The sequence below is a fragment of the Elgaria multicarinata genome, chromosome 4 (assembly GCF_023053635.1).
Source record: "Elgaria multicarinata webbii isolate HBS135686 ecotype San Diego chromosome 4, rElgMul1.1.pri, whole genome shotgun sequence".
NCBI classification, from domain to species: Eukaryota; Metazoa; Chordata; class Lepidosauria; order Squamata; family Anguidae; genus Elgaria; species Elgaria multicarinata.
The window spans coordinates 107,728,970-107,753,223 of record NC_086174.1 but is presented as its reverse complement, the minus strand read 5'-3'; the positions used below and the strand labels follow the sequence as shown (position 1 = coordinate 107,753,223).

Genomic DNA, 24,254 nt, shown 5'->3' with positions numbered 1-24,254 from the left:
CCCTTAACTTTCACTGTTTCAATCTGCCCTTTTACTGACAGTGTGCTGGGTGGGGCACCTCTGGATGTTGAAACACTAACAGTTGAGCGAGAGATGCGAATCTGTAATAACATCATGGGGCAATAAAAAGAAATATTATGAACATGCTTTCAATGGCTCAAAAATCGAATTACAAAACACACTGACTGAATCAGCAGGAGTTCTGTGCATAAAGTACCTCTTCGGCTTTATTTTCACCATTTTCAGATGGTGTAGTACCTTCCTTTGCAGCTTCCTGCTTTTCGTCCTTCTTCCCCTTAGCACCTTTGTTAGCCTTTGTTCCAGGTTCCTTCTGATAACAGATCAAATGCAGGAAGATTTATTATTAAGCAGAGAAAGCTTCTCCGTAACTAAATATCCTCTCCTAAAACCAAAGTTACATGCGGGAGACTAGTCAAAACTAACAACTGAAAGCAGTATCCAATGGTGCCTAAGCACTAGTGCCCATCCCCACAACCGCTAGTGCAACAGAAAGCTAGCCATTCCTAAAGCAAATGGAAATGAGCTGAAATGCTTGTTTCCAGAAGGATGGTTTTGCTTACCTGTAACTGTAGTTCTGTGAGTGGTCATCTATGAACTCAAAATATGAGGTCTGAGCCTGCTCAGAGAAGTCATTTGGAAGCTTCTAGAGTTGAGCAGAACTTTTAGGCAGGAGCCCCACCCACACTCCTTTGCATGTACTCTAGGCATGGCTCTCACCTCCTGGTCACAGAGCTTCTGCTCTGTGGCAGCAGAGGAACAAATTAAGAGCAAGACATCAAGGGAGGAGCATGGGTTGTGTGACTTCATAGATGACCACTTGAAGAACTACAGTTAGAGGTATGCAACCTGTCTTCCTTCTTCATGGTCTCTGTGACTCACACATATGAGTGACTAACAAACACTAATTGGATGGAGGGAGATGTTATGTGAAGACTGAAGAGAGGACCACCCTGCTGAGGGCTGCAAGTACATGAGTTCTAGCATCCAGGCAGTAGTGCTTGATGAAAGTTGAAGGCTAAGTCCAAGTTGCAACACTGCAGAATTGAGGGAGTGGGATACCCCTGAGAAAAGCAGCCAATGAACCCACATCTCTAGTTGAGTAGCTGCAGAAGTACTCAGGAGTTAGGAGGAGTGTGAGTAAGTTTGCAAAGGGTGTGTGCATAAAGGGTGTCCTCCTTCTTTGGCTCTGAATGGCACACAAACAAGTGAGAGGTGGTTTAGTATGGAGTTGAGCCCTCCTAACATTGATGGTTTGAAACTTCATCTCCAATGGAGAGGCAGTTCAGGGGAGAAATGCTGGTAGCACAACATCCTGAGACAAATGAAACTGTGACACCACCTTTGGAAGGAAGAAAAAGTTCAGTCGCAGGTGACTATGGAAACTTAAGGTTGGTCGTGGTGTTGAGTGCAAACCTCTTCTGTCCTGGGTGCTGAAGTAATGGCAGTAAGAAAAGCTTCTCCATAGTGAGGAGGCGAAGATCAGCTATGGTCATAAGCTCAAAGGGTTTGGCTGTGAGCTGTGTAAGAACCACAGAAAGTTTCCATGATGGAACAGGTGGAACCTTTAATGGGTAGATGTTGGCAAAGCCCTTAAGGAAGTGCTAAACATCTGGCTGGGAGTAGAGCAAGAAGCCTTCAACCTTGGTATGATTCACAGAGAGTGCAGCATGGTATATTTGGAGTGATGAATGCCAGGCCTTTTGCTTTAAGTGATAAGTCAAACACCAAAGCTAGTTTGCAGGTCTCAAGACATTGTCCAATAAGAGGTGACGAATGCCAAATCAGCTTTCCATTTAGTTTTGTAGACCATCCAAGTGGACTGTTTTAGAAAAATGGTCATGGCCCACAGGGCCTCCTTAGGGAACTTATGCAGGCTTGTACCTACCACACCACAAGATGAAGGATTTTGAGGTCTAGGCATCTGACCTTTCCCCAATCCATTGTGAGGAGGTCTGGGAATCACAGAAAGTGGAGGAAGGTCTGGTTGAAGAGAAGGAGCAAGGTTGCAAACCACAGTTGGTGTGGTTACCATGGCATTATCAGATACAGGTGTTGACTTCTTCATGTCTCAAGTGATTAGCAGGAGAAGGGAAAGACATAGTTCAGAGTGTCTCCCCAGTTGTGGAGAAAGGCATCACCAAGGGTGTCTCAGCTTTGCCCACCCTGCTGTTGAATGCTCTGCAGTTTGTGTTTTCCCTCATGGTCTATTCAGGAAGTTCCCCACATATTGAACATGGTTGGTGTAATGAGTGGGACAGTTCCCAATCATAATTGATAGTTAAAAACCATCTGAGGGAGTCTGTGATTGTGTTCATTGTACCAGCAAGGTGAATAGTGACTGGAGTGATATGACAGGCTATGCACCAATCCCAGAAATTCAGTGTGAGAAGTAGGAGGGAGGAGGACTTTATACATCCTTGTTAGTTGATGTAAAAAACTACAATATAGTATTGTCTGTAACAATTTGAACTGTACGCCCAGTAAGGCTCAACTTGAAAGCAAGAAAGGCCTTTACGACTGTGAGAAGTTCAAGATGGTTGATACACATATTTTGCTCACTGTGGAAACAATGGACATGTACTTTGAGTGCACCACAGTGCCCCCACAGCCAGAGAGAATCTGTGGCAATAATTACAGAAGGGTGGTGGTGGGTTGGCAATCAAGCCTGGCCAAGAGATTCAATGGAATGGTCAACCAGTCCAGAGAGTTTCAGATTTGGAAAGGAAGGTCCAAGAGATGTGTCAAAAACTCCTGTTCTGGGTTGAAGACTCTGAGGAACCAGCATTGTAGTGGCTTCATGTGAAGGCAAGTGAAATGGCTCACAGTTGTGGTTGCGGTAATGAGTCCTAGGAAGCATTGGATGGTATCTGCTCAAAAACAGGAACAGGACTTAATATTGTGTGCCAAGCATCTTAGCATATCTACAAGAAAGTAGGTACAAGCCTGTGTGGACTCCAGATGAGCCCCTGTGAACTGAAAGGTTTGGGATGGGATGAGGCAAGATTTGTTCAGATTGATCTGGAGGCCCAGCGAACTTAAAATATGTAATGCAGCCTTGATATTTGCCTGGAGAAAGCTAAATGAGGGGTCAAAGAAAAGGAAGTAATCAATATATGGGAAGATGACTATTCCCTGCGGTCTAAGTTACACTGCCACTACGATTATGCATTTTGTAGAGACCCTTGTCACAGTGGTGAAGTCAAACAGGAGTACATTGAATTGGAAATATCTGTTGGACAGGGCAAAGCAGATGAAATGTGAAATTTGGAGTGGATAGTGGTGTCGAAATAGACATTGTAGAGATCTACTGTAGCAAACCAGTCTCAAAATAGAGGCAAAGTGGAGTGAGTACAAAAGAAAGTATTTCCTGGGTCTGATACAGCGATTGACATCCTGTATGTCAAGTATGGGGCATAGACCTCTGTCTTTTTTGGGGTATGGTGAAATATCAGGAAAAGAAGCCGGTAAGCTTCTTTTCCTGATATTTTTGGGGGTATGGTGATCCTTTCTATTTCTTCCTTGTCCAAAAGTATAGTGATTTCTTTCACGAGCATGGAGTTGGGGTGAGTAGCACTGAAAATTTCTGTGGAACAAGCCTATTTGAAATCAATGGTGTACTCATCTCAGATGACTGAGAGCACTCACACCTCTGGTGATGGATTGCCATATTTACAGAAATAGTCTGAGATGGCTGGAAAAGGGGAGAGGTTGGCACAGCTCATCTGTGCGAGTCAAAGATGCTGTTCTGATTGGTTGGGGTGCTTTCCCCTTCAGTGTTGTTGATATTTATGGTGGAATGCTCGTCTAGGTTGGAACAGGGTTCTAGACTGTAATCTGGATGCCCTGCTTGCCAGTAGGGTTACTATGGTATGGATCAATTTATTTACTTATTACATTTTTTACCGCCCAATAGCCAAAGCTCTCTGGGCGGTTCACAAAAGTCAAAACCATAATAAAACAACCAAGTGATGGTATCAGGAGGAGTAGCAGGGGACATCCCTCCCCAATAGTCTGGATCCCATTGTAAGGGCAGATGATGCCTTCATGGTGTAGTAAAAGGAATATTGATCATTCCATGGAAGGTCAGGCATTAGCAAAGGAAACTTCCTGAGGTGTCAGATGATGCTGGGGAGACCTCTTGGTACTGAAGGGATCAGGCTAGACCAAAATGGTGTCTGTACAGCAAGAATTAAGGACACTGATTTTGGGAAGCAGACCAATGGGGACCTTCCCTCGATTTCACCTTCAGATATTATTCTAATGACTGTACTGTATCTCGGGGTGATTGCAGTTTTTCCAGGGTAAGAGTAGGCGACCTCAGATGGTGGGTTAGAGGCTGTTTGAGGCTATAAGATCATAATTGGATTTGGGCCTCTTGTTTTTTGGCTTTGGCTCATGTAGGACTTGCCAGCTGGACTGTACCAGCCTCAAGATTTCGGGGTCAGGTCGGGGTGCCGATGCGTAGAGCTGGATTGTCTTGAGAGTGAGGATGGTTCCGCAATAGTACCTTCCATTGGGAGGGAGGCTGGAATGTGCAATTTGGCTATCACAGACGCAGGTTTAGAGTGATGACAAGCAGTTGGTTCTCTGCCTCCGAGTCTGTGACCTTTAGGGTCTGCTTCCACAATAAGGTATGGAGATGAGCTGTTCTGCTCAACTGGCCTGTTTAGGGGAGGCCTGACAGTGAACACCGGAATCTACCCAATGTACCTCACCTAAACAAAGTAGGCACAGGGAGTGGCCACCAGTTTGCGGTAATTTTCCATCACAGTGAGTATACATCTTCAAGAAGGCCTTGGAGACCATACGCCCCCAGGTAGGGTGGAGGAAGGAGAGAGAAACAAAACAAAACAAAAACAAAGTTATATGATGGAGTTAGGATGAAGGAGAAGATATGAGAAACTCTGTCCAGCAGCTCCCAGGTGGGAATGACTAAGGCAAGAAAAAAACATAAATATTGAGAAAGTTCCAAAAACTGCTATTGTTACAGTGGATCAAAAGGAACAGAGAGAAGCAGGAGCTCTACCAGGAGCATGTACAAAGGAGGTTGGGCAGGGCTCCCACCTAAAAGCTCTGCTCAGCTCTACAAGTTTCTGAAGGACTGTTCTAATCAGGCACAGAATCCAAATAAGCAAGTTCACAAGGACCACGAAGAAGAATGGGGCAGGTCAGCGGAGCTCACTCCATTCTAGAAACTTGCATTTTGGCTCATTTCATGGTTGCTTCAGGAAGCACTAGCTTTCCATTGCAGTAGCCATGTGTCCCATGGTGCAACCAGATAAATTGAGGCTTAGTGGCAGTATTGGATACTGCCCTGAGACTTTATACATCATTATGATGCTTTTTGGCCAACAGATGCCTGCAAATGTTACACTGTTAGCAAATTTCTAACTGAAGTATAAACTGTACTATTTTCTGCTATTAGAACTAAAATATGGAAGGACATCCCATATTTTTCTTCCTTTCCCCCTGGGACAAGAGAAAGATGCAGGCTTGGTGCTTGCATCACGGAAACGTGTTTCTTCTCATTTTGTACAAGGTCCAGATATCAGGGAAGAGCCCCAAGTCACTCATGCTTCTTCTCTAGAAGAAAACAAAATACTGTGTGGTATTTTAATCTTCTGCAGTGAAAATATTGTTGCCTAATCTGATTATTGAAGCATAGCATAAGAGAAGAGAATAGCTTAAAACCACTTCCCCCCTCTTTCACTGCTGTGAGCATTCTAAGCCAAACTCCTCTTAGGGAATGCTCCGACCAGTGGAAAAGAAGCAGGATCCAACCATTTGTAAACAGATTAGAGACAAAAGGAAATTGGAGTGATTTTTAAGATGAAATCTACAGCTGCAATCCTATACACACTTATACCTGGAAATAAGTCCCACTGAACTCAATGGGATTTACATCTAAGTAGACATGTAAAGGATTGCACTGTCAGTTTCCTTGTGAAGTAGGAGGCCTGAAGGGTCCTCTTATCTTGCTCTCTTACTAGGCTGACAATCAGTTCTAACCAGTTGAGAACTCATCCCCCTGTTAGAACGATTCATTGATTCACATTGGATTTGTGGGTCTAACTGCATCCTTACTGTCCCATAATTTCTACCAGATTTGGGAAGAAATGAGTTCAGGAATATCTGTTGGTATTTTGTTCTAACCATGATTCCTTATGCATGGTATTAGGAGTGTGGGGGTGGAGATGTTGAATGTCCTATTTAATTCCTCTAATCTCAGTAAGGGGGGTAGTGCTCCAACTAAGTGTGAATAGCTCTGGACTCCATAGTGCAGCCGTTAAAACTATTTAATAAAATATGAATTCCATTAAATTTCATGTATGTTTGTATTTCTTTATTTTATTTTCAATTTTTATATACTGCTCCATATCTAAAACAGTGGTAAACATAAGAAGTAAAAAGATTAAAAAAACACTATTATTAAGATTCTTTTAAAACAATTGCTGTGTCTGAGGTCAGCCAACGAGCTTCGTAGCAGAATGGGGATTTCAATTTGGTCTCCCCAGGCCTAGCAAACACTCTATCCGCACACAGCATCAATGCTACATGTGCTGCTGCCTTCTCTTTGAGGAATTTACATAGCAGGACTCAGCAATACTTTTCTGCTTCAGCAGAGGCTGGTTGTTTCCCAAAATGGGAGAGTGCTACAGGGAAGGTTGGGTACAATATTTCATTGTTTTTGGAGCTACTTTGCCTGAAGAGCAGGCTATGAAACTCCTGTTTATGGGATCTAAATATGATGAAAGTTACTTTGGAAAAATAATTAATCTCCAGAGACTGCATTTGATTTTTGCATCCTATGAGAATTAGATGTTTTTGGCTCTTGTTAAAAAAAAAAGGAAAGAAAGAAAGAAATTTAAAATGTGGTACATTTAAACCAGTAATAAAGAACTGTATATTTAAAATGCAGTTAAAACTATGGCCAATTCATTTTCCAGATATGTGTTCATGCACACATGCACATGGCCAATATATAATCCATAGACTTTAAACATATAATTTTGTAAAGCAGAAGAAATTGATTTATTGCTCCCCTTCCCATAATTAGACACTGTATCTTCACTCATGAATGTTAATATTGTTGACGTCACATAATGCACTGCTGTCAACAGCTTCAAGTTGCAATCCTGTAACCCAGTTACTGTAGCAAAGGTTCGAGAGAACTGACCCACAGCTGTTGCCTTGTCTTGTGTTATTCATAAATGTATTTTAATTATTTTAGGATGTAATTATTTTTCCATAAATAGTGATTAAGAGCCTCTATTGAATTCATATTGCGTGGACTGAGCAGCCTCATCTAGTGACATACGTAAGCATGGTAAAGGAACTTGTGTTAAATAATTTTTTACCTTAGTAGTTTTCCTTGGCTTAGGTTCAGGTTTCGGTGGAGCTGGTTTCTAGGAAATATTTTCAGACAGTCCAACAGTTAGCATAGTTACTACTAAGTGTCACTTATTAATCTTTCCCCTTTTCCCATTTCTTAGCATGTGACATCAAAGAAGCCAGAGATGGCTTCCACCTCTTAGTCAAAATTATCTTCTATGATTCATGAAAAAGTTTGAAAGCCTGTTTTTCTGCATGTTATAGACTGCAAGAAACTCTTTTCGGTCATCTTCTGAAGTGGTTGCATCTCTCTCTCTCACTCACACACAAGCAAGCAAAACACCCGTTCACTGGGATATCCTATTGCTACTAACACCATCCTTTTATTCCACCATTCACTTCTACCACCACCATAAAGCTACACCCGTTTATTTAACATATCCTTTTTGCCTAAAGTAGCTGGTCATTAGGCATGAGCCAAACAGATCAGAGGTACAAAAAAACACCATTGTTAGGTATGGTTCACATGACACACTAACTCATGATTCACATGATACACTAAGCCATAATGTTTAGCTCAAAATTCTTAACCACCGTGGCTTAGCATATCATCTGAACTTGTGGTTACTGTTACTTTAAAACAAGACTTATATGTTGTTACTGTTACCACCAATCAGCTACAGTTCCTAACCCTAACCAAACCTAAGCCAATTCCCCTATCAAGCTCCACCTCAGTTAATACACAGTCCTGGCTTGATATGTAGTCTTCCTTTTGCTAAGGGTTTACTACCACAATTTATGAGACTTCCCTTGAAGTCTTTAATCTTGTCTAGGCACTTCACCATCAGCTCTTGCCAAAGCCTCACCTATCCCCCAAGGCTGCCTTCTGGAGTCTTCGTCTCGCTGGCCTTCTGATCCCACTTTGCCTGCCTCTAGCTTGGCTTCCCGGTCCACCTGCTGTTGCTGTCTTCTTCAGCCTCTCCCGAAGACACTCAATAAGACACTATTCCATGGCTACTCATCCTTGGAAACACTCTCAAACTCTTTCAAGTGTCTCTTAACAGTTCCTTATGTTTGCTCCATTCCAAACCTCCAGCCCATCAGCTTTGTCGTTGCCAACATTCTATCACACCACCTCTGGTCAAACTCAGGACCAATAGACATCTTTAGAATGTTTAGCTGTCTTCTAATCAGATGGTACTAATTTCAATCCAACCTTTCCACATGTAAACCAAAACCTAGATTAACATTGTCTTCTTAACAGTAACAGAAATAGTGACTGCCACTCCACCAGCACACCATATTTACATCTCTCTCTCCTCTAGCAAAAGTCTTAAGTAAATGACATACATTTTTCTGTTGGTCTTTTAAGCCCTTCATCTTTAGCCATTGTAGCAAAATGTAACAGTTGAACATATTAAACTTTTACCTCACAAAAATCAGTTTCTACACACACACACCACAATCTCTTTCTCTCTCTGAACCATTTTTTTCCTGTACAGAAAATGTGAACCCAGCCAGCCAACACAATTTGTGAATTTGGTCATCTTGATTACTGTAAAAGGAAGGGTGATGAGTAAGTCAGAGGGTTGAATCCAGTAGTGTCATTCCACGGACAGAAATGTTTCTGTCAGCGGAATCAGGAGGGGGGGCGACACCCCACCCACCCCGCTCTTAAAATCTGCTCTGGAGACTGGGAAACAATCTGGAGATTTCTGGGCAGTGCAGAGGACTGTGCAGGGTAGGAGAGAGGGAGGAAGTCCCATTATGCTAGTAATTTCCAGTAGTGTAACACTGGATGTAAACCAAGGGCTTTAACATATGAAGTTTAATATTCTTATATGACTGGGGATGTCTGAAATCTTTCTGTAGCCTTTGAAAGGCAACACCTTCCAGTTAGAAGGAGGAGAAGAGAAACAGTTTGAAGCCAGTTCTATAGTTCGCCTTGGAAGAGAGAAAACAGCTCCAAGGTTCTGGATCATGTGGAAGTCTCTGCATACAGCTGAATGAGTGAAGGCCTCCTCGCTGCAAGTGTTGGCACGGTAGGCGTGGATGCCTTCAAGTGGAGATATGTGATGATATAAAGTCAGGGGCAGAGCTACTCGGCACTGCCCATGCCCTGTCCCAGCACACATAGTGGGTTTTACTACATAGAACAGGGGTGCAGAACCTCAGGCCCAAGGGCCAAATGCAGCTCACTTGAGGTCATAGTCTGGCCATCTGGGGAGCCCCAGAGGTTTGCCAGATAGCCATGCTCCCTTCTCCCCAACCACTGAGAACCTAGTGCTTTCCCAGCTTTTGTGCAGATTTCCCCCCATCCTAATGGGTTGAAATAGAACTCGGACCTCAGACTAATAGAGGTTCAACACCCCTGACTTAGAATAATACCTGAATAGAGCTACCGTTAGGCAGAGAGTTTACACAGAGATGTGGCCTTGGAGTTTGGCTGAATCAGGAGCTCTTTGGACATCTGAAGCAGGATCAGTAGTGTTGATAGCACTGTAGGAGTGTTTGTTTTCTTCCAATATGCTCTGCTTGCATATTTGTGGGTAGATCAAATGTTATAAAGATACCATAAATCTCCAGTGCTTCCAGATTCAGTGGAAACTAAAGCCTTCAGAGCTGCCCATGGCGTAGGGAACTGGGGAGCATAGGACAGTAGTTTGATCGTGGCAGAGATCTGCACTAATCTGCATTAGATTTCAAGGATTTAAAAAACGAACCAAGGTAACATTGCCATACCTACCACCACACAGCATGGTCAATGCCAACTTGTATGGGCTGGAATGAAAAAGAATGTGGCTTCATATTTACATAAACACAAATTAGAAATACTTACAGCTGACAATCTTGCAGATCGTCTTGTTGGCTAAAAAAGGGAAAGAAAATATCTTTGTAGATTTGCAGCAGTTCACATCCAAACAAGGTAAAAATCTGTCACTCATTTGCCAACAAAATAAAATGTACCTGGAAGACAACAGAAGTATTTATTACCAAATGCAAAGGTCTTTGCATCCCGAGGAATTATTGTTTTAGATGCGCACAATGTACGTGTATAGCAGAAAGTTCATTTGATTACTACATTTTGGAATTTTATCTTCTGTTTTATTTCCCCATGGTTGTGGAAATCTCTTGTGTAAAGAGTAGTGGTAATGATTTCAGATTTAACTCAAAACAATCAAAAATCAGTGTTTCGATAGCCCAGTAATATTCTGAATGTGGCCTTCACAGCATGTTAAAAATAAAACCGCCATATTCTGTGAACCTCCAAACACTGGACAATAAATAGCACACATCTGGCAAATCTGTACTGTATTAAACTGAAATGCCTTTTTAAAAGATAAGGCATGCTTGGTACAAAATTTGGATTCTTTTACAACAGAATCCAAAAGTCTTGATGCAAACGGTCAAAGTTGGGTATGTATGTCAAGAGAGATGTGTCCACATTTAATGTTTAATTAATTGTTACTTTTGGAAACTGGAATATGGTAAGAGTGCAGCCCACTGGCTTAAAAATTCAAAACTGAATGCTGCTGCATGATAGACTTGCATGTAGAAACTAAGAAAAGCAAAAGTAGGATACTTAAAGGAAATCTGGAGCTTCATTGAGTGGGAAATGAGGCAAGATAGGGGAGACACAGACAGACAGACAGACAGACAGACAGACAGACACACACACACACACACACTGATTTAAAGAGATGTTAACATTAGAATGGGTTTTGCTGACTGCCCACTGTGATACTTAACTTAAAGGTCAACTGGGCCACTAGCCCCACTTTACTGTTTTCTGAACTAACAAAAGTGAACCAGAAATGGAAATGGGCCCCTGGCCATGGAGCTGCCCTACTGGGAGCTTGAAAAACTGCTTGGTATGAGTGAATAGGAAGGAGACATCCCTATTCGCAACCAGCCAGGAAGGGGGCCTGCATATTAACTGCATATAGTATGCATATATTAAAAAAATATTAACACATTTTCTTACTGGCACCTAGAATAACTGTGAAATAGGTTTCTGTTAGTGCTGAACCCTGTGGGTTCAAAGGAGTTGTTTAGTGTGCTGGGGCTCAGCCCCCCACCTCTGCCTCGTACTCAGTCTTTTGAGCAGGTTACTTGTCCTTTGCCTTCCCTTCTATGACAGCCATTTTGTGGTGCTGCCAAGGAGTTTCTCAAATTGTTAAATGTGCCCACAGCCCAAAAAGATAGTGTTTCCCTCACTTTATGGTATCCAGCTTTTCCAAAAAGGTTTCTTGTCTTGGGTCTGAAAGAAGACTGATTTGGTAAGAATACAACTTATTTTCAGCAGAAAAATATTCACATGCATAAGGAACTGTCTGCTAATACCCAGATCCACCTTACTACTATCAATCTCCAGGATCTGAGACAGCAGCCATTGCCAGCCATGCTGCCTAACATCCTTCTAAGGGGTGTTTATTTATAATTGTACTTCTGAAACTTGCACTAGCCTCCACTGCTTCTATGGCAAGGCCTGTGCACAGCACGCTCTAGTGCAGTAGGGAAGAGTCAGGCTGAAGTAACAATTCTATTTCCAAAGAGATGATCATTTCATTCAGCAGCTATGGCTAACCATTACTTGTTTTTTGTTTTTTAAAAAACCTTTTCTTCCACAAAGCCATTTATAAAACTCTCTCTCTCTCTCTCACTCACTCACACACACACACACACACTAACCTTCAAGGCAGTTACCATCACGTTTCACAAGTGTTTGCATTTCTAGTTTCCCACAATTAATATTAAATATTTTTAATTTTAAATATGCCCTCTAGAGAACATTAAAGTGCTTCAAAAGAGGATCAATTCATTCTTAATTATCCTAGACACTTGGGTTTTGTAAATAAAAATTGGTCTTTGGGCACCTTTTTGAAAACAAAGGCATCCATCTGTTCATCTGTTCTGGACACATTCCCTTCTCATGCATAAAGTAAATGCTAGTGAAAGTGTCCACTGTACCAAGAGAGAAGTTTTGATTCCAAAGGCTGCATCAATCAAATTCTCTTCAAGGTAACTTTCGCTCGAGAAGTAAACATCTCCTGCCATAAAATGGATTTCATTGAAACACAGTATAAGGCGCAAACTAGCAACAAACCCCAATGAAAATGGGAGATGCACAGGAGCGTGACCAGTTCAATGGGCCTTGCATGGGACATTGCCCGCTGGACTGTTCCCACAGAGTAGTATATTGTGGGAGGGACTCAATGTGTCTGACTGAAGAAATGGGTCCTCCAAGCAGTTCTTAGTTAATAAAATGGAACATGCTGGGACTCATATCGGCTGAATGAATGTCGTATGAGCTGGAAATGGTACCTCTTTTCCCCAAAAAATATTTAAACTGAACAGTTACTATGTGGTCATGAAGGAACCTCTGTATGTTCTGGCCAGGTTGCTAGACTTAGCAAAGAGGAAATGTGAAAGTTTCTTTGCTCCTGCAGTATATACAACATAACATGTAATGTAGCCATATTCATGGGTGATTCACATGACTCTTCTGCCTCAAGAGAAAGAGAGAAAGTTTACATGGATCATCAGAGTGTGCAGTTGCATCACATACATCACAGTGGGCCATTATTACACCATGGGCACATGCGAATCATAGAATAGCAGAGTTGGAAGGGGCCTACAAGGCCATCGAGTCCAACCCCCTGCTCAATGCAGGAATCCACCCTAAAGCATCCCTGACAGATGCTTGTCCAGCTGCCTCTTGAATGCCTCTAGTGTGGGAGAGCCCACAACCTCCCTAGGTAACTGATTCCATTGTCGTACTGCTCTAACAGTCAGGAAAAACTTGCTGGAATCTGGCTTCCTTTAACTTGAGCCCGTTATTCCGTGTCCTGCACTCTGGGAGGATCGAGAAGAGATCCTGGCCCTCCTCTGAGTGGCAACCTTTTAAGTAGTTGAAGAGTGCTATCATCTCTCCCCTCAATCTTCTCTTCTCCAGGCTAAACATGCCCAGTTCTTTCAGTCTCTCTTCATAGGGCTTTGTTTCCAGACCCCTGATCATCCTGGTGCCCTCTTCTGAACACGCTGCAGCTTGTCTGCGTCCTTCTTGAATTGTGGAGCCCAGAACTGGACGCAATACTCTAGATGAGGCCTAACCAGGGCCGAATAGAGAGGAACCAGTACCTCATGCGATTTGGAAGCTATACTTCTATTAATGCAGCCCAAAATAGCATTTGCCTTTCTTGCAGCCATATCGCACTGTTGGCTCATATTCAGCTTGCAATCTACAACAATTCCAAGATCCTTCTCGTTTGTAGTATTGCTGAGCCAAGTATCCCCCATCTTGTAACTGTGCCTTTGGTTTCTATTTCCTAAATGTAGAACTTGGCATTTATCCCTATTAAATTTCATCCTGTTGTTTTCAGCCCAGCACTCCAGCCTATCAAGATCACTTTGAAGTTTGTTTCTGTCTTCCAGGGTATTAGCTATCCCACCCAATTTTGTGTCATCTGCAAATTTGATAAGCGTTCCCTGCACCTCCTCGTCCAAATCATTAATAAAAATGTTGAAGAGCACTGGGCCCAGGACTGAGCCCTGCGGTACCCCACTCGTTGCCTCTCCCCAGTTTGAGAAGTTTCCATTGATAAGTACTCTTTGAGTCTGATTCTGTAGCCAACTGTGAATCCACCTAATAGTTGTTTCATCTAGCCCACTTTTAGCTAGTTTGTTAATCAGAATGTCATGTGGTACTTTGTCAAAAGCTTTGCTGAAGTCAAGATATATGACGTCCACAGCATTCCCACGGTCCACAAGGGAGGTTACCTTATCAAAAAATGAGATCAAATTTGTCTGACAGGACTTGTTCTTGACAAATCCATGTTAGCTTCTAGTGATCATCGCATTGATTTCAAGGTGTTTACAGATTGACTTCTTTATAATCTGCTCCAGAATTTTCCCAGGGATGGATGTCAGACTGACCGGTCTGTTGTTCCCAGGTTCCTCCTTTTTGAAGATAGGGACAACGTTAGCCCTCCTCCAGTCGTCCGGCACCTCACCCGTCTTCCATGATTTTGCAAAGATAATAGACAAAGGTTCTGAGAGTTCTTCCGCTAGCTCCTTCATTACTCTAGGATGCAGTTCATCGGGCCCTGGAGATTTAAACTCATTCAAGGAAATTAGGTGTTCTTTGACCATTTGTTTATCAATCTCAAACTGTAATCCTGCCCCCTCAACTTCTGCTTCACTTTTTCTAGGAGGGTCATAGACCCGCTTTTGGGAGAAGACTGAGGCAAAGTAGGAATTGAGCACTTCAGCCTTTTCTTTGTCATCTGTTATCAATTTGCCATCCTCATTAAGCAGTTGAACCACCATTTCTTTCCTCTGTCTTTTACTACTCATGTATCTGAAGAAAGCCTTTTTATTGCTTTTAGCATCCCTCGCTAATCTCAGCTCATTCACAGCTTTAACCTTCCTGATGCCATTTCGGCACTTCTGCGCCACTTGTCTGTACTCTTCTTTTGTAGCCTGGCCTTCCTTCCACTTCCTATATGTATCCCTTTTTATTTTCAGGTCATCTCTAAGCTTTTTGTGGAGCCACATTGGTTTCTCTTTTGTCTTCTATCTTTTCTCTTTGTTGGAATTGTTTGTAACTGTGCCTCTAAAATTTCCTTTTTTAAATACTCCCACCCATCCTGCACTCCTTTTCTCATTAGGCTCACTTGCCACAGGACCTTACTTATCATAGTTCTGAGTTTATTAAAATCAGCTGTCCTAAAATCCAGAGTACGTGTATGGCTACAGTCAACTTTTGTCTCCTTCATAATCAAGAATTCAAGTATGACGTGGTCACTTTCCCCCAGAGTTCCCGTAACTGCCACTTTATCCACTAAGTCATCCCTATTGGTCAATATCAAGTCAAGGATTGCCGATCCTCTAGTTCCTTCCTCCACTTTCTGTAGGAGAAAGTTATCACCCATACATGTCAGGAATTTCTTGGAAGGGCTGCTTTTGGCAGTATTGGTTTCCCAACAGATATCAGGGTAATTGAAGTCCCCCATCACGACTACATCACACTTCCTTGAAACACTGGCAATTTGTTTCTCAAAAGTTTCGTCCTCGTCTTCTCCTTGATTGGGTGGTCGGTAGTAGACTCCGATTATCATGTTCTTTTTATTCCTTGCCCCATTAATTTTAATCCAGATGCTCTCGATGGGGCTCCCAGTCTGATCCGCCTGTATTTCTGTGCAGGGATAGGTATTTTTAACATATAGTGCAACTCCACCTCCCTTTCTATTTCTTCTGTTCTTTTTGAACAAGTTATATCCTTCAATTGCTATATTCCAGTCATAGGAGTCATCCCAACAAGTTTCAGTTATACCTATCAAGTCGTATTTGCCTTCATGTAATAAGAGTTCAAGTTCGTTCTGTTTGTTTCCCATGCTCTGGGCATCAGTATATAGACATCGAAGACCATGTGTTTTATAGTCTGGCTTTGTTCCTACATTGCTGCGGACACTACTTTGGGGCACTATTGGAGCTGTTCTCTGTATTGTGGTGCCTTGGCCTTCATCCCTTGTTGCCTCGAAGTTTACGTCTCCCGCCCCCGTAAGATTCAGTTTAAAGCCCTCCTGATCAAGTTCTTCATGCTGTGGCTGAACACATTCTTTCCAGTCCTTGTGAGGTGCAACCCATCCCTTGCCAGGAGTCCATATTCCAAGTAGCGTAGCCCGTGGTCCCAGAATCCAAAACTCTCACGTCGGAACCCCCTTCGTAGCCAGTCGTTCATCCGGAGTATTTTTCTTTCCCTTTCTAATCCTCTTCCAAGAACCGGGAGGATGGATGAGAAAACTACCTGAGCCCCAAAGTTCTTCAGTTTCCTTCCCAGGGCTTCAAAGTCTGAAATGATTTCTTTGTAGCTCTGCTTGGCGACATCATTTGTTCCCACATGGATGAGAAGAAAGGGGTATGTGTCCGTGGACTTTATGAGCTTTGGTAACCCTTCAGTCACATCTCTAATCTGTGCTCCAGGGAGACAGCACACCTGGCGAGTCCATGGGTCTTCACGACATACTTGGGTTTCAATGCCACGCAGCAGGGAGTCTCCCACAATGACTACTCTTCTCTTCTTCTTGGTTAACCTAACTTCTGCCTCGTTCATGGCTTTCCTATTAAATCCATGGAGATGCTCCATAGGTAAGCATACAAAATGGGTCTCAGAGGCACATTTCAGGAAGCCTTAAAGTGCAGAAAAACACAGTTCTAGGGTTTTTTTTCTGGGATGTGCTGCATGTTATATGGTTTTATAGATATCCCAGCAGAGTCGTATACACTTCCCTACACTTACCTGATCATTCACATTGGCAATAGATGGGCACTTTTATAGGTACAAGGTTGCCTAATGTTCTATAGGCCCTGCTGCAAAAAGCTTTCTGTACAGTAATACCATCGCGGTTCACACGACTATGGTGGCCCACTGTGGCTTGCTTAAGCCACGGTGAGCAGCAGTGTGTGCTGGGTGTTTTTTCATATTCAAACCATGGCTTGTTGTGTCATCCAAACCCGGGCAGCAGGGGTTGTGTGAGAATTAAACAACCCTCACATAATCCTAGAACAGGGTATGGCTTATACAAGAGTTAATGGCCACCAGCACACATCAAAGCCCACCTTGGCTTAAATAAGCCATAGGATTTATTTGATTATGGAAAATGTCTGTCTGTGTATTTGGGGACTGTTATCTTTGCCTATTTCTTTTTTTCAAAGTAGAGCTTGGGTTGTTTCCCTTAAAATCAATTGCAACTGTCATTACATATTTTAAAAATCCAATACAAACAGGAATAACTCTCATCATTTAGTTATTTTACCCCACTCCCTTTAATTTGCGCTAATGTGTCACCTGTACTCTCCAGGGTACACAAGAAAACACAAGAAAATGTGAAATAAGATAGTATATGTCAAAATTGTTTTCTAAAGCCCTAAGATTAAGACAAACAGTAGAATCTGCTTTGAGCTGCTCCAGAGGATCCCAATACCAGAGACAATTCCAAATCTCAGGAGCAGACCTTTGCATTCATGCTGTCTCAGCAGCAGACCAATGGCGTGAACCAATACTGTGCCAGATGGAAATGAGTTCACTTGCAGAGAAGACATGCCCTCAGAGAGAGGAGCATTCCAACTCTCATAGTGTATTTCTACATATCTTGAGATTTAGAAGACAGAAGCAGTGGTTTAAAAGAGGAATTAAAATAGCAGCACCGTACACTGGCTACTCTAAGGCTTAGCTAAGGCAGTGCGTGTTCCATGCGGCTACTGCTGCACCATGTGAGTAAGAAAATTGGTATAAAATTAATGAATCATTTTAGCACTTGATTCAGTCCACTGTAACTGCAGTAACTATGCACTGAGGGATTCTTACAAGGGAAAGCAGACCCCTGTTTCTCCCCCACCCCACTGCATGTAGACATGGGCATGTCTGGAGGCACAAAGCCCAGGCTGTTACAGGGGTTGATGTGCTGAATTTCCATGCACCATGGGCAGAAGAGAAAAGCAATGTTCTGTAATGGGGCTCCCTCTGCACATGAGCACTGCAATGTTCCTATGAACAAAGCACACATTACTTTAATATGCATTGCCAAATAGCATTCCATTTGTGTTAATGGATCACTATTTCGTGATAAACATTATGGGTGTGGTCCCACGATCCAGGATCACAAGGGGGGAGGGTTAAAGGGCCCCTACCCCCCAAACAAACTGGATCAGGGTCCTTATACTTATTCTAAAAGAAAAAAGAAAAGAAAAAGGCAGCTGCTAACTGCATCTTTAAAATAATGCATGCTTTAAGGCCAGATATAGCCCTTTGCAAGCAGTTTGAAATTGGTTTATGGAATCTGTCATGGGCTAGATCTACACTACTGCTTTATAGCAGTACTGAAGTGCACTGATAACTGTTGGGGTACAATCCACATTCCATACACCACTTTCAGAGTGTTATATCCTTTTTATTCCACATTCATAATGATTTGACACAAGGTGTAGATCTGGCCATGGGCCCCAAAAGTTGTCAGTGCACTTCAATACCATTATAAAGCAGTAGTGTAGATCCTACCATGATCTTAGAATCTTTTGCTCTCTTTTAAAAAGTTGGAGGGGGCTGTGCGGAAGCAAAAAAAAAGAAATGAAGCTTCAGTGGCTGCACAGTTTCCTCCCCCCTCTTAAACCTAACAGAAAACATTGTAGAACAGCTTCAATGTATATCTATTTATCTTACATTATGTGAACTACTGGATCACAGGCATGGTGGCATTTTTCTTGACTGTGGGTTACTGTGTTTTTTAATTTGGAAAGAGAGAGAGATTTGACAGAGTACACCAAATATTATAAACCTGGCCTACCCATGATGGATGTACCATTAGTTCAATATACTAGTAGCAGTACGACAATGGAACCAGTTATCTAGAGAGGTCATGGGCTCTCCCTCACTAAAGGCCTTCAAAATGCAGCTGGACAACCATCTGTCAGGGATGCTTTAAGGTGGATTCTTGCATTGAGCAGGGGGTTGAACTCGATGGCCTTTTAGGCCCCTTCCAACTCTACTATTCTATGATTCTATAAAGAAACCTTAACACTTTGGCTACAGATGAGCTAACCTAGATGTGTGTCTCTAATATTTAGCCATCAATAACAGAAAGAATTGGTGGAAAGTGAAGGAAGGAGTCACACTTGCCTCTTGCTTTGTTAGTTTTGCTGCATCCTTGCCTTCAGCACCCTCTGGAGACTAGGAAAGAAATGATATAATTAAGTCAGTTATATTGCATTCTACTTAAAACAGAGAATCAAACACACTGGTCAAAAATTAGAAACCAAAAACTATCCCTCAAAAACTGACAGAGGCCCAGGTTGCACACAATGGTGACCTAGGTGTTGGTGGATTGTTGTTTTTTAATACTGGGAGTTATCATGAACGAGCCAGTATGCTATTATACACAACAGGATCACTCCAACATGGTTTCTCCTGACAGTGGAAGCAGCTAAACAAAGCATTCCAAGCTCAGTTAGCATTACTCTGAACCCAGAACTGTGGTTTGTCTTTCCCCTGACAAGCCAGGGTTGTAATTCAAGAATAAACCCTGGATTATGCCTCTGCCTTGTCAGGGAATAAACAAGCCAGAGTCAAGACACTGACAGGAAGAGCCTGTAATGCAGTGGTTCCCAAAGTGGATGGTACCGCCCCCTTGGAAGGTGGGTGGCATTGCATAGAGAGGCGTTAAGAGGCAAGGGGGCGGCAGGGGGGCGCTCAAGGTGGTCTTTTCCATACCAGGAGTTTTGGTTACAGAAGGAAATTTCTGATCGCCATCCTGCACTATGGAGAGTGATTCAAAAGCTCCTGGTTGCATTTCCAACATCATATTTGGTGGAATGTGGTTTTAGTGTGGTCTGCCTACTTCTCTCCAAGCAAAGAAATCGACTCCAGATTACTAAACGTGGTGATTTAAGGCTCATGTTAAGTGACTTTAAACCAGACATTGGGAAACTGGTATCACTTCATCAAGCCCATCCATCACATTAAGGATATACGGAACAGTGAGGTACTCTACCCTAGTTACTAAATGTGTTATCTAATATTCTTGCTAAAGGACTATCAGACTTTGAAAAGATGATATCACTGGATCAAGTTCATCAATTATGTTTAATTGAATAAACTAAAAAATGTAATTGGATTTTGAATAAATATTCAATTAATTGTTACTGTTTTGAATTTTATTGTTATTATCTTCCATTCTGAATAATGATTTTATGGTGTAGGGTAGGGGGCACTGGGCATGAGTTTGTGGAACCAAGGGGGTGGTTACCTGAAAAAGTTTGGGAACCACTGCTGTAATGCAACCTTGAATGCACGGCATAACAATATAGTCACAGATTACACAGTTTCTAACATACACATTTACATCAGGGTTAGATTATTACATTGCTAATTTTAAAATGTCTCTAAAGCTAGCTTTGAATTTCTTATTACATGTACAGTTTTAAATTGCTTACTAAAGTATTATTATTATTATTTATTTATATAGCACCATCAATGTACATTATTTTAAATGCCTTCAGTGTTTTTCTATTTAGATTTAACAACAAATGGATACAATAAAAATGCCTGTTAAATCCTTTACTGGTAGACCAATACATCAATTGTATTAGCTAGCATTGGGTAGGGAAAGGAAGTCAAACTGGAAAATGTGTTTAGACTTCAACCATTCAGACAAGAAATGCACAGGCTAAGTACGTAATTCCCTTACATTTACATATGACAGAAGCAGAACATCAGTTTTAAACAAAATGGCAGATTTACAATACTGCCCTCAAGCACATCTTAAAGGCAGTGCAGAGTTCTCCAGTCTGTAATCCCAGTGCTGAAACCTCATTCTCCATTAGCCTTTCAGGCTAGCAGGAACCAGGCATTTTAGAGATTAAAAAGATGCTAAAGTGGCTACCTCCTAGCATAAAAGAGATGGTGCTTGCATCACTCAGTGACAGTTTCCAGTTGATTAACAAGGGGGCATTCATATGCACTTAAGGGGGTGGTTGTGAAACAGTTAGCAATTGGTAAGACAAAGGTATGAAGAGGAGTCTTGAGACTTCACCTAACAAGGATGTAGAAATCCATGGGGACAGAATGCTTCTCTTCCCCATCACTGCAGTTCACAAGGCAGAAAAGATGAACAGGCCAAAATAAGTCAAGGAAAATTATTTTTCAAATTCATCCTGCACCTAACTTTAGCTAGACAATCAGGGTGACACCACTGCTCCCCCAATACACAAGTAATCCCATGGCAAACTGCTTCAGACATTGACTGTCTTACACCTAGTTTACAGTTTCCTGCTACAGAGACGCCAATGTTTGAACAAAGTGAATTCAATTAGCTTTCTGTTAGGAGCCACAATGCTAGAAAGTGAACGCATCATTCTTTTAGACTGAGATGCTGCAGACCCTGAAATGCGTTTGCCATCAGGGAAAATATAAGACAAATTAAAATGAAAATGGCATCAGAAGAAGAAACTGTGGTGGCTTTACACAGAACAAACATTTGATTACATAGGTACAGTATTTCAGTTAATTTTATAAGTCTCTATAAAACAGAATGAAGAAATAATGAGAAAAAAATAATCAATAGAAACATTTTGAGAAGGGAGAAAGAGGCAGCTCAGACACATGAATGTACACCCGTTGATTTCTCATTGCTTGATTACTCAACCTGAGCAAGCCTGCAATAATGAAAGCAAACAACATATCTTATTAGTGAAGCCATGAGATGAAACTGACGTAACCTGCTTTATGGATGCTTGCTCAGAAGTAAATCCCAGCGTTCAGTAAGGTTTAGTACAACTAAGCATGCATAGGACTACAGACTCACTATCATAAACATGTTTTCCTAGATGTCCTCTAGCCAAAATAAGTCATCAGTGTTGCCCACTTTCAGTGTTTTATCATGAGCCCCTGTTGTTTTATTTGTTTAACTAAAGTCTCCAAGTGCCAAAGCCATTTTTCTCATATAAAAATTTCTAATTTTTCTCATATCATACTATGTGCTATCATAGTAAAAATGCTTTAAAAACAGTAAAAATATGAAATCAGCAAGACCCATTTGCACCTACATCCCATATTTCTGTTCTGCACAATGATACTATGAGGTAGACTTACCTAATGGTTTGGAATTCTACGTTTCAAAACAATGCAAGCCTATGTATTTATTTTCCAAATTATTATATCATATTAAACAAATATTTTCCTGCATATCGTCTTTTTAAAGGACTGTAACTCGCCTTAGGTGACCTGGTTGCTGAAAGAGAACCAGGTTGTTGAAGGAAAGGATAAACATTTTTAAAAGAATAAAGAATAAAATGAAAACATTCCACACTTTTAGTCTTCACCAATCCATTCTGGTTTATTCTGTTAGGAACAGAATAAACATTCAAAATCAAAACTTTAACGAGAGGTGACTCTACTGAATCCTAGATCTGGGAAATTAGTTTGAATTATTACATTATTAGTTACATTAATATTGAATTGTGTTCAGCCAGATGTCCATAGGGCTGAAAAATAAATCAAATTCATAGGCATTGGCATCACATTTCTATACCTGTTAGAAAACTTGCCTACTATATTTTCTTGTCCTACTGTAAACATTCTAGGTGATATCCAGTGTTACGCAAGTGGAAAGCAACCTCACACAATGGATTTTTTTCCTTACCTTCCTCCTGCTGGTCCCCCACTCCAGCAGATCAAGTGGATCTACTGAGCTTTGCGGAATGTGTCTTACAGAAATTCCTCCATGTGATTTCAGACAATCCCTTCCCATCCCCACCCCGCCCACAGCACAAGCACACACTGTAACCCTGAAAAATTCAGTTCACAATGTTCAGTAGGTAATTCATCTCTTCATCTCCATGTTATCCTCACAACAACAACTCTACGAGGTAGTCAATAACTTGCCCAAAAGTCAACCAGTGAGCTTCCATGGCCGAATGGAGACTAGAACCTGGATCTCCCAAGACCCATTCCAACACTCTAACCACTACACCACAGTGGCTCTCAATAATGAATTCCATGTCTGAGTGGGGATTTGAGCCTGACTCTACCAGGTCCAACATTATACTGCACTGGCTTCTTGTACTAAATGTGAAAAGTACACGATACAGTGGCCAAAACACAGCCAACCCTATCCTTAATCTTTTACATCTTACTTCCAAGTAAATATACCAAGGAACAGTGACTTAAGTTCCAGTCTTGTGGCTAAATATCTAAATTCATATAATTAAGGGCAACGATCCACCCTTTAAGAAAACAATTTCTTCAAAATAATGCTTTGCTATGTAGAATCTAAATCAAGGGGAGGCAAAATGATGCCCAAGGATACAACTTCACTCTCAGATACCTTTCTTGGTGGCTTCCAATGTGTCCTACCCTTAATTTTTCTAAATAGCAAGATCTCTTACTGGCAGCTGCAATCACTTCAAACCAAACTGAGGGCTTTCAGCTGCTGCCATCTTTATTCCCTACATGGGGCTCAAAAAACTTCTTAAGAAATGAAGATGGTAAGTCACTGTAGGCCAATGCTTTCATCTGCAGCATGGCCATTTTGTGCTGGTGCCCAGTACAGTTTCTCAAATTGCCAAATGTGCTGAAGAGCCGAAAAAGGTTGCCTACCCCTGATCTAAATTATCTGGGTTTGTTTGTTTTTTAAAAAATGGTATTATACAACTTTAAATTGTTTGTTTAAGTTTTATTGCATTAATACATTGATTAATCTTGATGGAACAAGCAAATCATATAAGTTAAAAGTCCTCAGCACTTAATTCATATCCAAAATGTTAAAGGTTTATATATTTTAAACAATCTGGTGAATACTTTAGGTATGGTATTTTCTTTAATAAAAGACTTAACAATATTAACAAAGGCTTCGTAAGCTGTGGTAAGTCTTGTACAGTGGCAAACATTTGGTGCAAATGCCGAAAGTTGAGGGGCATGAGTGAAAGGAGGTGAAGGGTGAAATTGGATTCTCTAAGACAGTCTTATCTAATTGTAAATTATTCTTTTGCAGAATCTCCTGAATTTAAATGCAGTGTTGCAATGAGCTGGTGACGAGACAAAATGTATTGATAAGCCTTGCCTTATTAACTGCTTCAATTACCATTACTGCTGACTGAAGGGGAAAATATTCCCAAACCAGGCCAATAGCTCAGCAAGTACTTGGAAATTATAGCTGTGAAAAAATGATTTTTAAAATGTAATTGGCACATACTTGACCACTCTTATCCTCTTCAACACAGAGAAACAAGTAGTAGAATCTGTGAGAATACTTTGGGCTTTGGCCTCCTAAGGTTCTAAATATGTGTAAATTTATAGTTTTCCTTTGTTCCTTTCCTTCCCATCATAATTGCAAAATTACCATTAT

The 24,254-nt window shown here is 41.5% G+C and overlaps 1 protein-coding gene across 2 annotated transcripts in view; it reads right to left on the bottom strand.

Annotated features, from left to right (window-relative positions):
* HMGN3 (high mobility group nucleosomal binding domain 3) overlaps window positions 1-24,254 on the bottom strand; it is a 41,439-nt gene that overhangs the window by 1,799 nt on the left and 15,386 nt on the right. Inside the window, exons 2-6 of one of the 2 annotated variants that reach the window (XM_063124922.1) lie at window positions 19,031-19,081; window positions 10,193-10,222; window positions 7,380-7,427; window positions 218-331; window positions 2-101 (exon numbers count right to left, since the gene is read on the bottom strand). In XM_063124922.1, coding sequence (XP_062980992.1) covers window positions 2-101; window positions 218-331; window positions 7,380-7,427; window positions 10,193-10,222; window positions 19,031-19,081 — 343 coding nt within the window. The remainder of the gene's footprint in view (window position 1; window positions 102-217; window positions 332-7,379; window positions 7,428-10,192; window positions 10,223-19,030; window positions 19,082-24,254) is intronic. The other variant, XM_063124923.1, reaches the window with a different exon arrangement.